Source organism: Poecile atricapillus, chromosome 1, assembly GCF_030490865.1.
Source record: "Poecile atricapillus isolate bPoeAtr1 chromosome 1, bPoeAtr1.hap1, whole genome shotgun sequence".
NCBI lineage: Eukaryota > Metazoa > Chordata > Aves > Passeriformes > Paridae > Poecile > Poecile atricapillus.
In genome coordinates, this window is record NC_081249.1 from 108,224,224 (window position 1) to 108,240,681 (window position 16,458).

The following is a 16,458-nucleotide window of genomic DNA, read 5'->3' on the forward strand; positions in this document are numbered from 1 at the left end:
CACACAGTTTTGCTTAACAGCACATATTCCCAGCAGCTTCATCACAGCCTTTTCCTGCATCACTTATGCTGTAGGAAACCAAATCCATTGAGTTATTTAACAAGTCCTATAGCACAGTGATGGGTCATCCAACTATCACTGAAATGCATCAGAATCCTTCAGCCTGAAACAAAGATCACATAGTTCCACACTGCTTAGGATTTCTGACACAGGGCACACAGTTGTGAAGGACTGTTCACCACCTCCCCCAGAAAAGGAACTGGACAATAAAGTAAGCAAATCCCATATACTGAAGGCCCTAAAGAACTGGTTCTTCACACAAACATCAATTAGGCTGCAAAACTCCTTTCTCCTGGGCACTCTTGATAAAACACACCCAAAGCCATTAAATGTAGACTGAATCACAATTCATAGAAACTGCAATGAGCACTGCATGCAGACACTAACAGGCATTTCCCTGTGCTTACAGCTTCCCCTCCCTGGCACTCTCTACCATCCACAGGATGTGCTGCTTCTTTGAATTTAGAATAAATCATCCAGTTTATCAGAGATCGCCACAAAAGTTTTCCTTTATTCTTTTAAATTAATTAACAGGATACATGTTTCCACAGTAATTCTAAGGGAAGTGACCAGCTGGAGGCTCAGAAGCCAGAAAGTCTCAAGATAGAGACAGAACCATCTGAAGCTCTGTGCTCCAGATATACAAACCTGAGAAGTACACAGAAGTTCTGCAAACTCACTGCACTCAGTACAGTCATACTAGCCTCAGAAATACAAACACACTATCCACAATATAACTGTTTTGATGGCAGGCACATTCAGGAAGCCCAAATGTTTCAATGACTACTTTTATTAAGAGACAGATCTGCCTGTTTGTTAATTCCTACACCCTGGCTCCCCACTGTAAAATCAGGTGTTTTATAGCACTGCTTGCATGGCCAGAAGCTTGTCAGGAACCACTGTATAAAACTCTCAGTTGTTCTGTCATTAAGAGATTAGTTTGAGAAAATGCTCTGCAAGTCAGCCTAATAGTTTACTCAATCCTTAATCCTATTTTACAAGATCTAGATTTACCACTATTCAATACCAGAACCTAACAGGACATTTGGTAATGTTAAGCCATAAAGAACATAAGAACAGAAAAAAAAAAAAAAAAAAAAAAAAGCCAAAGATTATTAAAAAAAAAAAAATAATTCTATTTCCTTTATGCCTCACACACAGACGTTTTTCCAGACTTCTGAGACACAGGGCATTGGTCAGTACAATTACTTTGATTGCCAGAGGACCACTAGTGAAACACTACATAAATGTGCAACATCAAAGCTCCTAATGGCTGTGTTCAATCGGCGGGTGAGGTCTCAGCAGCTTTTCCAGCCCAGCAGCCTGGCTCTGCAGGATGCAGGCCTCCTCTTGCCCAGGCTGCTACTAGCCCTGGACAGAGGGCTGGTGTCAGTTCCCAGCGAGAGGCACAAAAAAAGGGATGCTCAGATCGGCAACCTGGCACCAACCTAATGCACACTCTGCTACTTCGTGCGTTGCAGGTCTGCCAAACAGCTGAGCTGGCGGTTCAGGGACACCTCAAAACAAGTGCCTGCAGGAAAATTCTCCAGAAAGACGAGATTCAAGAGCAGCTTATTGACAGATTATTGCAGCTAAACACATTTGTTAGCGACACTAGCTCAGTGCATCACCCTCACGTGCCGACTGCATCCATCTCTGAGATCCCCAGCACAGGAAGGGCACTGACCTTTTGGAACGAGTCCAGAGGAGGCCACCAAGCTGATGAAGCATTTCTCCTATGAGGAAAGGCTGAGAGAACTGGGATTGTGCCGCCAGTGAAAGAGAAGGCTTAGGGGTGACCTAATGGCAGGTCTACAGTACCTGAAGGGAACTTACAGGAAAGATGGGGCTAGACTATTTACATGTAGTGACAGGTCAAGGGGAAACAGGTTCATGCTAGAAATAGGTTTAGATCAGATACTGGGAAAAAAATTCTTTATTGTAAGGGAGGTGAGGCACTGGAACAGGGTAGCCAGTGAAGTTGTGGTTGTCCCATCCCTAAACGTGTTCAAAGCCAGGCTGGATGCAGCTCTAAGCAACCTGAACAAGTGGAGGGTGTCCCTGCCCACGGCAGGACGGCTGGAACCAGATGATCTTTAAAGTCCCTTCCAACCCCAACCCTGTTGTGATTCCGTGATTCTCGCAAGCTGTCCCCGGCTGTGCCCCAGGGGCCCGGCTGCCCCGGCCGCCCCCGCAGGGCCCACGGGAGCAGCGCCGCCACCCGAGGCGCCGCAGAGCCCGGGGGGTGCCGGGTCCGGACGGGACGGCCCGGCCCCACCAGGCCGGCGGGGAGGTCCGCGGGCGAGGCCTCCCTGCAGCGCCCCGGCCCGGGAGGCCTCGCCGAGCCCCGGCCGCGGCTCCGCCCGCGGCGGCGCCTCCGCCGGAAGGGAAGCAGAGCCGCCCCGGCCGAGGGGAGGGGAGAGCGGCGCGGGGGAGGGGACACCGCCCGCCCGGGCGCCCCCAGAGGCGGGCGGGCGGCCGCTGCGCGCTCCCCTCCGCGCGGCGGTACCTGCGCTGGAAGTCGGTCCGGAAGGGCGCCAGGTAAGGGTCCCGCTCCAGCAACTGCTGCAGCCTCGGCGGCTCCGTGCTGGCGGCGGCCATGTCGCCGCCGCGGGCTCCGCGCGATCCGCGCCGCCGCTAAATACAGCCGGGGAGGGGGCCGGGCGGGCGGCCGGGCACCCCTGCCTCTCCCCGCCCACCGCCCGGGGCGCCGCCGGGGCCGCCTCCGCCGCCCCTCCCCGCCCGCGGTGCGGCGGGGCTGCGGCTCCGCGGCGGCGGGAGGGGTGCCCGGGGTGCCCGGCCCGGCCCGGCCCGGCGTCCCCGCGGCGATGGGCTCGGTGCGGCAGCCCCGGCTCACTGCGGAGCGGGAAGGGGCCGCGGGCGGTGAGAGAGAAGCGCCGGTCTCCGAACGATGTGGGGTGACAGCAGAGGAAATAAAAAAACCCGCGACAAAAAAAAGAAAGCATCTGCGGGAGCCGACCCGCCCGGCTGGAGGGGGATGTCTGCTTGCCGTGGCTCGGCGGTCCCTCAGTTTGTTTTCTTAGTGGCTCTTTGATGTCTTTTTCAGTGTGTCAGCTGCCGGGTGAACTCTGTGTTCCCACACACATAAAGCCCACCGCACTCCCCAGCCAACATCAACACCCCCCAAAGCAGATTTGGCATCATCGTGAGTGCTGGAATAAATTTCTCGACTGTTTGATAGGGGTGCTGGCCTGCTCACAGACAGCTCAGCAAAACAAGACTCTGGGGACATCCGTGAATTCTCATAAGCACCGTTTATGTACAGCAAAATGTTGCTTTATCAGACACACATTCCAAACGCGGTGAGATTAGTTCAGCTGATCCTAGTGCAGCTCGAAATGCTGACTACCACAGGTAGATTGCTGTGGAAGTTTTTGACCTAATATCAACATGTCTCGTTTTTGGACAGGCCACCAGATATCCAAGGCAACTAATCACCAGCCTGACCATGCCTCTAGGCCAGCACTGAGCACTTTTATTTAAGGTCCAGCAATTTTGCTTTGTTTTGATATGTGGTGAGAAAGTTTATTTAGAGGCCTCTTTTGAATGCTTTTCAGCCACAGTTTATAAACTTTTCAGCTTCTAGATACCTTAACTCTTTCCCACAACCATCTCCAAAATTGTTCTCAGTTTGAGACGCATCCCCCTCCTATCTTGGCTTCCTCTGAATGTAAATGCTGTTTCTCTTTCCTGTCTGCCCGATGACTAACAGCACGGTGTGTGATGAGCACTAACAGTTCATTTATTACTTCTCCCAAAACTGGCTACAGTGAAATTGTTTGTTTCATCAACAGTGCATGTACGCCTCACTATATTTCCTTCCTGTAGCAGTTTCTAACTACACAGGCAAAAGTCCAAGTACCTTTGTTCTTTTTCTCCTTATGGAGTGCAACAAATATTCTGTCCTCAGACTGTAGGGCAACAGTCACACCGCTTGCAAGACCAGTTACCCTAACAGGACACCCAAGGAGTTTTGGTTTGGTTATTGAAAGCAGCAGCATCTATGCTGTAGCAGAACTACTTGTCATATCCTGCTGTGAGAGATCAAGATTTCTTTTTTTCACAGTGGCCACAATTTCTTCAGTCACTGGAGACTGAAAATTTATTTTAAAATTACGTGGGCTTCTCAAAACTTTCTGTGTGGCAGTGCTTTCAGTGCCTGTGCTAAATCAATGTTGAACAATTCCTACCATCTTCTTTTTGCTTCTTTCCTCATACTGTGTGCATCGTATCATGTTCTCCTGCAAATGGGTCACCCTCACTCTTGCACTTAACTAGCTTGGTCAACTAAAAGGAGAAGAGAATTTCCAGCTTATTATCAAGAGCCAGGAAATTGGGGGTTTTTTGCAATAGTTGCAAGTTACATGTGCTGCTGCTTTGGGGCTTCCAGGTGTTTGGTACTGGAGAGGGCACTAGCTTTTTGAAATGGAGGTGGGAGAGCAATTCCTGTAGCCTCTGAATGCATGTCCATTTGAAACAGGAGCTTCAGTTTTAGCACAGTTTCTTTGGTTTTTTTCATTGTCAGGAAGCCCAAGCAAGTTCACAACATTATTATTAGCTTTTCAGCATAAACACAAGAAAGACCTCTATGAACGAGCATTAGCAATTTGTGTAGGAATGTAGCTGTGACTTGCACCTCCCTGGAGAGGTTCATAGCATTCATTTTAAATAGAAATGACACAGCATCCAGCCTCATATACAAGCAACCTTGAACTTCAGGAAGTTAAATTCTGCAGATAGCTGCTGTCCTTATAACAGACAAAGCCCCAGTGATATATTTAACACTCTGTGAACCAGAATATGAATAAGCATACTGTTTGTATCTACTACTTTCATTTTACAACTTGGGCATGATTTTATCTGCTTGCTTTGTCACAAGTAACTCCAAGATACTTAAGCACATGTTATTTTAATCATTGATTACACCATGATCCTGGTGTTCCTACCACGAGCCGAGGTCGGCTCTCAGGACACTACCATTTAATTCTCTACCTGGAGGCAAAACCAGCAGTTCAGACAATGAATATTGTCCCAACAGCTGAATGTGTCTTTGTGCATTTGTCAGGGATGGAAACAAAGCTGCCAGCTGCTGCCAGTAGAAGCAGAAAGAGTAGGACTGTTGGGAATAACTGCTCTTTTATGGGGACAGCAGTGGATCATATAAGAGTGGTGTCTAAGGCATGTGTCTGGCACCCAGTTACCAGTGAGGCTGGAGTATATAAATTATTCCAAAGTAGTCTTTCAAAGGATGTTCATGCTTAAGTTATGTATACTTTAAAATTTTGCAGAGTAGTGCTGAGCATTTACTATACAATGTATAGTAAAATTTATAAAATCTATTTAGATTTTTTCTAATATGCAAAATTCAAACATAAACCTAAATTTTGAAGAGAAAAAAGGCTACTCCTGTCACAGAGCACCTCCATTTTGATTCACTAATATATTGCACTTACTTTGCAAACAATGACAGAGATTATGAACTGTAGGAACAAAGTTATGAAAAAACCTTTTTTCTTCATTAAGGCACTGGTTCAGATTCTCCCTCATCAATAGTTTCTTTTCATATTTCAGCCAGAATGGATCTGTGAGGTCTCTGGCCTTGACTGGCTCTTACAGAGCAAATTCCTGAGCTCCAGGTTCTTCTAAACCAAGTGGCTTAGAGCAGTTCCTGTCTGAGTTGTCTTTGGGCTGCAGGCTTCTGCTCTGCAGCTAATACAGAGACTGCCCAATCCCACAGTTTAACCTGTCTGAGAAGAGAGGGCAGGTACCAAAGGCAGTAGGATATTTTTTTAACTCTGTGTTGATAACATGTAAGAGTTGCTGATCTTTCAAAGTCACAACTAACAATGCACATCCTTTATATGGTTCAGTTCAGTAATTGAAGACTTGCTATCATTTTAGTCTGGGCAAAACTTCTCCCAACTCCTTTTCCTGAAGTCTTTTTACAGCTAGGTATGGTTGGCCCACCGTGCTTGCTTGCATGTAGGGAGATGTATTTTTATTGCCATTGCACCTGCCCATGACTTAAAGATGAGAGGCAGCCCATGAGCAAGAGCTGACAACCTGTGACTTGTGCCTGTACTGGATCTCATAATGCAAACTATCAAGAAAAGCTGTTGCTGTAGACAAACAGCTGTTCAAAAGTATTTGCACTTCACTATTCCAGAAAAATGGATTCTTGAAGGGTCCCCTATCCTTTATTGACATTTCAGACATCTGAGCATGTTAAGGCACCCATTTCAACTTCCCACTTTTGGACTGTTCTTTTCACATTCAGTACCTAATACAAAGTGGAGTTCAAAGTTTGAAGGAAAATTAGCTTATTTGGCCAGCCAAACTTCCCCATGTTACTTGTTCAAGGATCCGTAGGAAATTAGCTGCACAGTTGTCATCCAGACACAAAGCAAATGCCCCCCTTTAAAAATAATTATCTGGTAATTAATTAATTAATAATTAATTAAATAATCATTTATCTTGGTAGTTTTCCCAGAGAGGAGAGAGGTCAGACACTGGGCATGGAGCTGTAGCTCATTGCAGGGTGATTGTAGTAAGTGACCTTTAAAGGTCTCTTTCAACACAAGCTATTCTATGATCCCATGACACTTATCCCTATCTTTGGATTTGCCAAGGTGAGACACATAGGAGAAAGGAAATGGTCAGTGTTGCACAGCTGCTGCCAAACATCACGTCACTGTTCCATAATTAAAACTGTACTACAGCAAGGATTCAAGTGTTAGAATACATATGAAGAACAAAGCATGTATCATTGAAAATTGCAGCAAACATTCCAAGTATCTGTTGGTATATATCTTTTAGTTTAGAGCTTTTTTTAAGTTTGGGGTTTATAAGAAATGTACAGTATTGACACTATATTTTATGGTATCACCTTTGCCCTGATATGGGAGCAACAACACATCTTCAAAGATCAAACCAAATACACCATCTGAAACACTAAAAATCCAGTTTCAGAGTTGTAAGATTCCAGTAAGCACAATTGATGGGAAAGCCATTTTCACTTACCATTCAGAGCAAAGTAAAAACACATTCCAACAACCTGAAAGTCCTAAATAATGACTGCTTCTTGCTTTCACAATGTTGCAGTGTGATTATGCTTTGGTGTCCTTACCTTATATAACAGAATATAAAAAAATGTAAATATCTTTCAAAGTTGTTTATGCATTAATCAAGACACTTCAAAGTGCAATACCAATTTTAAAACAGCCACAGATGTAGAACAGTATTTGTTGTGAAAGTGTCTATGAGTCTTACTGAAATATCAAGTAAGAATTTGTGAAACAGTTCACAGATGCAAAACACAAATAAAACTTTCAGGAATTTTGTAATATTTTTGGATGTTGTAGATACTCTGTCAATTGTATGCCTTCTATATTTCTCAAAAGTAATTACTGCCAATAGTAACAACTTTCTACAACTTACTGCAATTTCCTGGTGTTTGTATATGTGTGTGCATTGCAGGAAGAACATAAAACATTCTGGACTCTCCTTAATGCCATGCCACAATTCTTCATAGCTGCCACCTCTGTTTTACCAATGTGTGTTTATATCTAACACTTAGAAAATAAGTAGCTTGAGCTCTCTGGGATAGTTGCCCCAGAGGAACATTCTTCCTATTATTGCAGCAGTTCCTGTAAAAATATATTACTATTAAACAAGCAACTTATTAACACTTGTCAAATATTGTATTCCTTATAGCCAGTACTCTTAGAACTGAGAATGAAACCCTACAGCATCAGCAGCAGTTTTGCTTTCTTGCTGCTGCTTGACTTTTGCTTTGTCAGGTCTTTCCTAAAACCCCGAGGAATGATCTTACTTTGGGTGTTTCTTGGTTGCACAGTCCCACTTCCCTCCCTGAAACACTACAGACATTTAGGCTGCCTGGCCTTTTACTCAGAAAAGAAAGTGAGGTTGCCAGATAATCGTTCAGAGGGTAACACTTGTAATCCTTCGGGAGGTCATGTGAGGTGAGAAGAAAGAAGGAGATGCATACTACTAATGCTCTGACAGCTCTGTCAATACAAATTCATTAGTATGTATAGAACTATTTTAGTTTTCAAAAAGCAGAATAGTACCTCAGTTGTATTCATGAATTCAAGTCTATCTGGAGTTCACTGCAGGAAAAGCAGATGGATCTGGTGCAAACTGTGTGTGAAATGCAGAACTTTTGGAAGTCCAAAATGCTTTCCACAGACGGTCTTTTAGATCTTGTCAGTATTAATTCTGGTTTACTTTTTAGTGGCATTTGACCCAACTGATTCTCAGCCACAACCAACAGTGTGTTGAATGAACAGAAGAATGGGGCAGGGACCAGATCCTTAGTGCTACACTCAAAATTTTGCTGTAATTAGAAGAAAACACAAAATATAGAACTAAAAACTTGTTGTTAGTCCAATGAATTTTCATTTTTCAAAATATTGGATAAATTTGGGGAAAAAAGAAAACAAAACCCAACACCCTCATTAATAATGCATTTATATATACATATATGCAATGGATACTTGTTATACAGAAAATGCTTTAGCACACAAAAGGTTCTGAGAACATAATTATGTATTTTTTTGTCTTAGAATATCCCCAGTACAATAACTGAAGGCACAGCCTTCACAATCCCAGTGATACAGAGCTACACTTACAGGTGTGCAATCCATTGCCACAGGTGATTGTATTGTATGCAATACAATTTTCTATAGGAAATTTTGTATGCCTTAGTAATTCACCTTTTCTTCTTAGAACACTCAAAACTCTAAATTCCTACAAACATAGAAATCTTCATCTAAGACAGATATATACACAGACATTTTTTTGGGCAACATCAATATACACAGATTAGGAAGAACCAATCTGTCTTCACATAGGTTTATTTCTCACTTAGAGATAAATCCTTTAGGTTGGATCCTTTTTCTGTTATTAGAAAGGTTTATATCATACTTGTTTTTAAAATCAGCCATGGCATTAAAAGAAAAGTGGTATGCCTTTCACTTTTTCAATATGTATGCAGCTGAACAAAATTATGCAGTGAAGAAAACTAAACGATATGCAGCTTCCAGTATGAGTACTTTTGGAAGGGATAGCTTAAACTGTGTTATCTTTGGGAAATAAAAGGAACAAATATAATTAATAGTTACCTTAGTTACCCAGGCACCCAGCACCTCTTTCAGTATGAGTTTCTGAGTATATACAGGATTATTAACTGCATTTCTGTTTCCTGAATATTTTATGTTGAAGTACATGCTAATAAAGCAATTACTTCCTTGCTACTTAGTACAAAAATTTTCTTCGTATTATTAGATAATTTCTTTTAGATAACAGTTTTTTTTTAAAGCAAACAGCTAAAATTTATATTTTAATTCAAATAGCAACCTTCACTGGTAATATATTAGTTGCAATCATGTATTACATGTGTAAATTTTGTTTTTTCAAGTCAATGCAGTCCCAGTTCCATTAGAATAGTTTAAGTGCTGATGGCTCTCTGTCAGTTTTCCTCAGTTTCAAACACCCTGCCTTTCAGATGTCTCTAAGCCTTCTGTTTCTCTCTCAAAATTCTCTCTCTGGATGTTGTATTCCATTACACAATCCTACTCAAAAAACGGTTCCTATTGGTGCCCAATCTCGTTTTAGCTTAAGCAGCCACTCGGTGCAGGTTTCCTCATGCTTGTACCATCATCCCCTGCAGCAGGACATCATCACACATCAGCAGTCACCCTGCTCACAGCAGTTCTGATTTCTCCTGCTTGAATATGCAGTTTCTTTGTTTCTTTCTGCATTATGTTATCTTCTCAGGCCACATCCTGGCTCTTCATTTTCCGCTTGTCCCGTAGTTCCACCAGGAGTGTGAGCCATCCCCAAGTGGGGAGGTTCACCTTGGTGTCTGCAAAGGTGGGGCATTAGCAATTAGCTGCCTTTTTCTTTATGCCAGTCTTCAGTTAGTGATCTGCTAGTTCCAGGATCACTTCCTGACTTTTCTTGTGTTGTTTCTATGTGTGTTTGTTCTAGGTCTCACTATTTCTTTACTACACTATTTTCTTCCTACCATTGTATATGTGCATGGACTACTTTTGTGCCTTTTTTCACTTTGTCATCCCCCTTTTGTCACTTTTACCAGAGAAGAATATATGAGAGTGAATGCTGACAAAAAAAGAGCAGGTTTTATAGCATCTGAGTCATGCACTCTGATGGACTTTTTGTTTGTTTTTCTTGGCTGCTATTATTTAGTGTCCACTACATTACTTCTTCCCTCATATGGGTTACCAGCTCACAGACCCTGAAACTAAACACATTTCTGTGTCCAGGACATCCACTACCGTCTTAAAATACACCCTGGTCCTAATTCAAGGCTTGCCTGTCTCTTGCCACAAAAACTTCAAACAGAGACTGACAGCTTTTTCTGGTCCTAATATAATCTCTGCTTTCTTTTGGCTTGTGATCCATCCCCCCATTTGAAAGATGATACAATCTTTCAAATTCTGTGCCTCTTTTTCAAGCTCGTACAGTGTTACACATACACTCAGGGCAGGCAGCTGCTATTGCAGGAACAGCTGGTTTGCAGCAATCTGTGTCTCCAAGGCTTATCCCCGCTGAATGAGCCATTCCCTCAGCCCAGCCATTTCTTCTGCAAAAGGAGAGGAAGACAGGTATTTCTAGGAGCAGAGTGGACATGTGTAGTAAGAGGTTGGATTTGTTTTTCTCCTTCCTTGATTCCTATATCAGTCTACCTTATTTTGTCCTTTACAGGTAAAGCCATAATAAAAACAGTCTGTACTCAGCTGGGTCATGAGAAAGGGACAGGGACAGAGATCTCTGGTCACACAGGACTATAACCAGAGCCTTTTAAAGCAAGTATAAGCAGACTTGGTACTTCCATTCAGTATCCACCTATCATCAGCTTGCTCTGACTGCCGTCTGGTTTCTCCTCTTTCTCTCAGATTTTCAACAAAGTTTCCCTGTCCCTAACAAAACCTGCCACTTACCATGGCAAGGTTTGGCTGGAGTGAGTCACGGCCAGATCATAAATTGATGTAACTACTGTTTCTCTGTTTTGTTTGGATTGTTAGTGATCCTGAAGCACCTGTTTTGCCCAATATTTTTTGATTTTATAGTAAATGAGATAATGGCCAGAAAACAGGACTGCACACCTGCTGCATTCATTTCCAGTCTTCTATGATGACTGTAGACTTCCTCCTACTAAAGTTTTTTCAGAGAGTTGGCTGTTCAGCAGCCCAAAAATAAAGATTCATAGACAGATTTGACCATGTTGTCCACTGGTTTGTTACACTGAAAATCTTCTTTGCTGCACCATATACACACTGATAAGAATTTACTGTTAGCCCAGTAAATATTCTAACAGTATAATTCTTCTGATTAATGCAGAAAAGCCTCACTTCTCTGATGTTCTGGTCACCTTTCCAGTGTGCCTCTAAGTCGTGAGCTTGGCAGTTTTCCTGATGCAGACAAGAGGTGGGACTTGCTTTATAAGTCATCAGCCCCGAGGCCTTCACAAGAAAAACAGTGATGTTTACCTTGGGGGATTCTAATTCCTCAGCTTTGGGTAAGTTTGCTTTTATTTTCAAACTTTACAACATCTTCTTCCCTCTTATCTATTCCCAGCTAGTTTGAATATTTCACAGTATATTTACTCCTTGGCTCTCAGATTTCTACCATCCTCTGCAATTTTATTCCTCTATCACTCAGCCATTTACTTTACTAAAATCAGTAGTTTAAGCAATATAAAACTGTAATTCCATAGTGGAGAATCCAGGAGACAGGTTAGAGACAGGCTGATTTTTCAAAATCACAGTAGTTTTGCTGAAGTGCACAGTCAGCAGAGCTGTATAAAACTGGAGGTCATTGCATTGTTAAGTTCAAATATGTCATTGAGCTTCTCAAGAAAAGCATCTATAAATGGAAGACATCATGAATGCTTATACTGTTCAAAGGCCTGTTTTACAGCCTGTCAGCAATTCAGTAGTTTGTTAATACAGAATATAAAAACCTTAAGCCAAACATCCTCCAATTTATTCTGCTTTTGTAGTATTTACCAAATTTATGTTTAAATCCCAACAGATCTTATGAAAAACCTCCTATCTATGGCTTTTGGGGTCACGAGAAAATCAGCTCATTGTGCACTAGTTTTACATTAGCCAACTGTTGATAAATACACTGTTGAAATACTTAAGCATTCAAAATGCTATGTCTTGGTAAAAAATTACAAATATTTTTATGTCTTCTTTTAATCCGCCTATTTTTTCTCAAAGAATTTGAAATATGAATAATTGTGCTGGGATAAATGAGAACACATGGAGCTGCAGTTATCTGGAGTCTCTGGAACCCACCTGCCATTTACTTTGTGCTATCACAGAAACTCATAACACAGTGTTGCAGGCAAAATTATCATTACAGGTTTCTATTATTATAGGTTGTTATATATCTTATTATAGATACATCATAATATATTGTTATATATTATATACCATATAATATGATTTTATATATATTATTAGATTTATATTCTGTTATCTATTTTTGCTTTAATACCAACCTTCTATAAATTAAACTTTTTTTTTTTAATCAGTGATACAGTTCACTGCCTTTGGTCAGTCAGGTTTATAGCAGTGAAGTAGCAGCCATAATAGTACTCTCTAGTAAGAATAGTACCATCTATAGTAGGAATACTTTCAAAAATCTTCCACGTTTTACCCTTATTAAAGCTTAGTCTCATAAACTACACTGATCCTCTCCTGACATTTTTCTGGTTGTCATTATCTGGTTCTTTTATTGTCTATGGTTAAGGAATTAACTTGTGCAAATAAAGAGGTTTCTTCATTCATAAGATAATTGTCCACACTGTTAGAATTATTTGTTCTATTTCCTCCTTTGCTGTTTCAGCTGCACACAGTTAAAATACCAAATTACTCCTAAAATTCATGAATTATCTGTTGCTTCTTGACCTCCTTCAGCTGTCTCCTCAGCAACTCCTGTGTTGTCATCTGCTTCAACACATGCACTTACAAGGAGCACTTACAAAGGGAGCTGAGTCATTCTCTAAATCTGGACCATCGTCCTCTGAACATAAAACCTTCCTCTGCAGTTCTTAAGGGCAAGTATTAACTGTGTCATCTTGCATAGGATGTTTTAGCTTCTCTTACTTTAAATTACTTGAGTCTCTAAGTGAAAAACACATAATTTAGCTGTATCCACCAAAATTTTCTTCGTGTCATTTATGTTACATAGTGCCAAATATTTATCTTCTTACATCTGTGTTCTATTTCTTTTTCTTTTAATTGTCATTTCAAAATAGTCTCACATCTTCACTGGACTGATTTTTGTACACACATGTAATTTCTGTGAACTGTGACTACTTTGCTGTCATTAAGGAACCAATGAGTCTCAAGGAACATAACCTGTACAATCAAATTCTTATTCCAGTCATAGCATTAAAAGACACTCACTGTCATTATCAATCTGACTTAAATCATCTGAAGTACCTAATATTTAAAAGGGCTGATGAATGAGGACATGTATTAGACACCCTAAAAGTGAGTAAAAAGCAAGATCAACTGTTTATGTCTTATTATTTTCTTAGCACTATGAAATATCATACACATTCTTTGGATTTTTGAATGGATGGACTTGTTTCCAGTCTTGCCTCTGTGCTTGTCAAAAAGATGTACTCTGGTAGGATGAAATCATTCTAGCACTACTACTAGTGATTAATACTAGGATCTTTTTCAGGTTTATGTTCAAGTTGCTGGGTTACTTGCAGCTCTGAATAAGATTTACATGAAGACTTGTGAAGAACTCTGTATCTGAGTTGTATTATATTGCTCAAAATAAAGCTTTTCAGCTGACTTCTTCAGTAGAATTCTTTTAGTGTTTTAGGAATTTTCATGCTAGCTCTCTTTTTATAAATACTGCCTTTATTAAATTTGTAATATCCCAAAGTAATACTTTATGCTTTAGGTCTGTTTTCTTGATTTATGTGCTAGCATGTTTATCTTCTCCCTCTCTCTTGTCTAGTTCTTCTTGGATTTAATGTTGATTTTTTTTCCCTTTGTTTTTACAGTAAGTCATATGGCATTGACATCCCTAAGAAATTCAAAGTTACATGGAAGAAAATTAAACAGCATATCAATGGATGAGATAGGCATGATGGTTTCTCCACGATGTCATTGCATGTTGATGAAGGAACAGCACTGTGAAATATGAGATGCAAGTGTCATCAGAATATTACCCTGGTTTTGCAAGGAGTTGCGCAAGGAGCCATTCCTTTTCTGCAAAAGGAAGGCTTGGTTATTCATAAGTGTAAAAACAAGAACCAACTGCCAGCAACAGAAAAATAATTCTGGTTACAGAAAAATAAAATTTCCTGTTTTTTTAATTTCCTTTCTATTCCATGAAGTATAGATATTCCTAACAATGAAAAATAAAAAAAAGCAAACTATCACCTCTTGTCCCAGTTTTTCTTAAATCTAAAAATGTTTTGCAAATTTAACTTAAAACAGTCAAATGTCTTGCCCTGTTTTTTCATTTTTAGAATAAACTGAAATATTTCAGCTTTTGATGTCTGTCCTGCTTGTTCACATGATTTCATTTTTATATCAGGGTTCAATTTTTCATAAACATCAAGACCTATTTCAATACTCAGTTCAGAGGAACTGAGGTGGGTTCTGTTGTGTTTCTGTACTAAATTAATTTTACAACCTATTCAATACTCAGAACCATGAAAACAACTCTTTCTCTGAGTTTAAATATGTTACATTACGCCTTTAAGGTTAATACATTTTAAATAGTGCTTTGCATATTAACTGAAAGAGGTTTGATTACTTTTATTCTTTTAATTCTTTAAAAAAATGTCTTTTGTATTGTGTATTATCTCTGTTAGTAAAAAATATAAAATCTCTGATAACTTTCCACTGTTTTAGAGAAGATTCAACAAAGCCTTTAATTTCTTTTGTCTTACATTGTAAACCTGGATAGTTAAGGGAAAAAAAAAATCTTTCAAGAATGTGATATCTGCTTGTGAATATAATACTGCCATTCATCATTAGAGAAAACACACAGGGGTTATAGCTGTGTGAGCTATTTAAAAATCAAAAGCAGCACACTCAGAGTTTAGCCATGCTTAGAGGAGCAGTACATAAAAGTTACCCCTCAAGAACCTATCATTTTGAAGGGTAACTAAATATAATTATTTCATGTGGTACCACATAATTGAGATGACTTGGAATTCCCCCTCTTGTAGCACTTCTGATCTGTCTCTCAAGTTTGACAGGGTAAGGTTAATCTCCTCCTATCACAGGCTTGGAAGTACTTCTGGTGCTAAGAATAGCACATTAAAGGTGGATGGAATGTCTCCTTTTTCATGTACATATTAATTACCATAGCACTCATTGAAATTGTGTCTTTGCTGGCAGAATTACATACCTTGCTGCTGTATCAACAAAAACCGAGTTTCTTCATGGTTAAAACAAGGTCTAATGAAGTAAAAACATGGGAAATGAAGGAAGATTTTACTTTTAAATATACATTCCTGTTCTAAACAAGTCAGCACCTATTTTTTGGGGGAGAGAATTTGAATTGAACATAGGAACCATGATAATCTGGGACTAGAATTCATAACTGGAAAATTGAGTGCCTCTGTCTTGTTTCAACTGAACTTGCATGATATTCCTTTTACCTGTGGATACTTAGCACACTGCCACTGCTAGATATTTTGACATAGCTATTCAAATGTCATTTTGAGTGATTTTCCTGTAAGGCTATGATTATCAAAACCCAAAAGGAACATTAAATTACTGAGCATGTTCTTCTACCAGTTTGATGAAATATTCCCAGAAATTTTTCTTAGCATTCACTGAGTGGCAGACAGCAATGCCTTTATATCCAGTAGCACTGTCTCCCATGGGATCAGAGCAGTTGCTGGACTTTGCCTCTGCCTAATCTCTTCATTGCAGTCTTTCTGAGTGACAGGGCTCTGCCCACATCTTACTGTAGCAGAACTCCTCCGAGACGCCCTCCTTTGAACCTGAGGAGCCTACGGCATCCCATATTCTTTATTTCTGAATATATATCTCCTTCTAAATGTATCCCTTTAATGTCTGGCTTTCAGTACATCTGATTCTTCCTACTTTGAGTGTCCTACAGCTAGCAGGTTTTGATGAGCCCCAAAGAGGCACCTCTCTGTTCTAGCCTTATTAACACAGGATCATTTTCCTCTGTGTGACAGTTCTCTCTGGGTACCACACCACTGTGCAGAGACTTGCGAACTCTCCAAAAACTGTTTTACAGAAGGAAGAAAAATGTTTCTCCTTCTGTAGCTTGGTGGAAAGTTTATCCTCTCCAATACTTGCAGGAAGCCATCCT

General features: G+C 40.6%; 1 protein-coding gene and 1 long non-coding RNA gene across 3 annotated transcripts in view; one reads left to right on the top strand and one right to left on the bottom strand.

Moving 5' to 3' along the window:
• Window positions 1–2,767, bottom strand: part of GBE1 (1,4-alpha-glucan branching enzyme 1) — a 138,203-nt gene extending 135,436 nt beyond the window's left edge. The window contains exon 1 of one of the 2 annotated variants that reach the window (XM_058835917.1): window positions 2,570–2,767. In XM_058835917.1, coding sequence (XP_058691900.1) covers window positions 2,570–2,661 — 92 coding nt within the window. In that variant the 5' untranslated portion in view covers window positions 2,662–2,767. The remainder of the gene's footprint in view (window positions 1–2,569) is intronic. The other variant, XM_058835926.1, reaches the window with a different exon arrangement.
• LOC131577795 (uncharacterized) lies at window positions 1,903–14,627 on the top strand. Its single transcript, XR_009277282.1, has 4 exons — window positions 1,903–2,601; window positions 11,506–11,644; window positions 13,053–13,196; window positions 14,163–14,627. It is a non-coding gene; the product is annotated as an uncharacterized LOC131577795 (long non-coding RNA).
• Window positions 14,628–16,458: the final 1,831 nt, after the last annotated feature.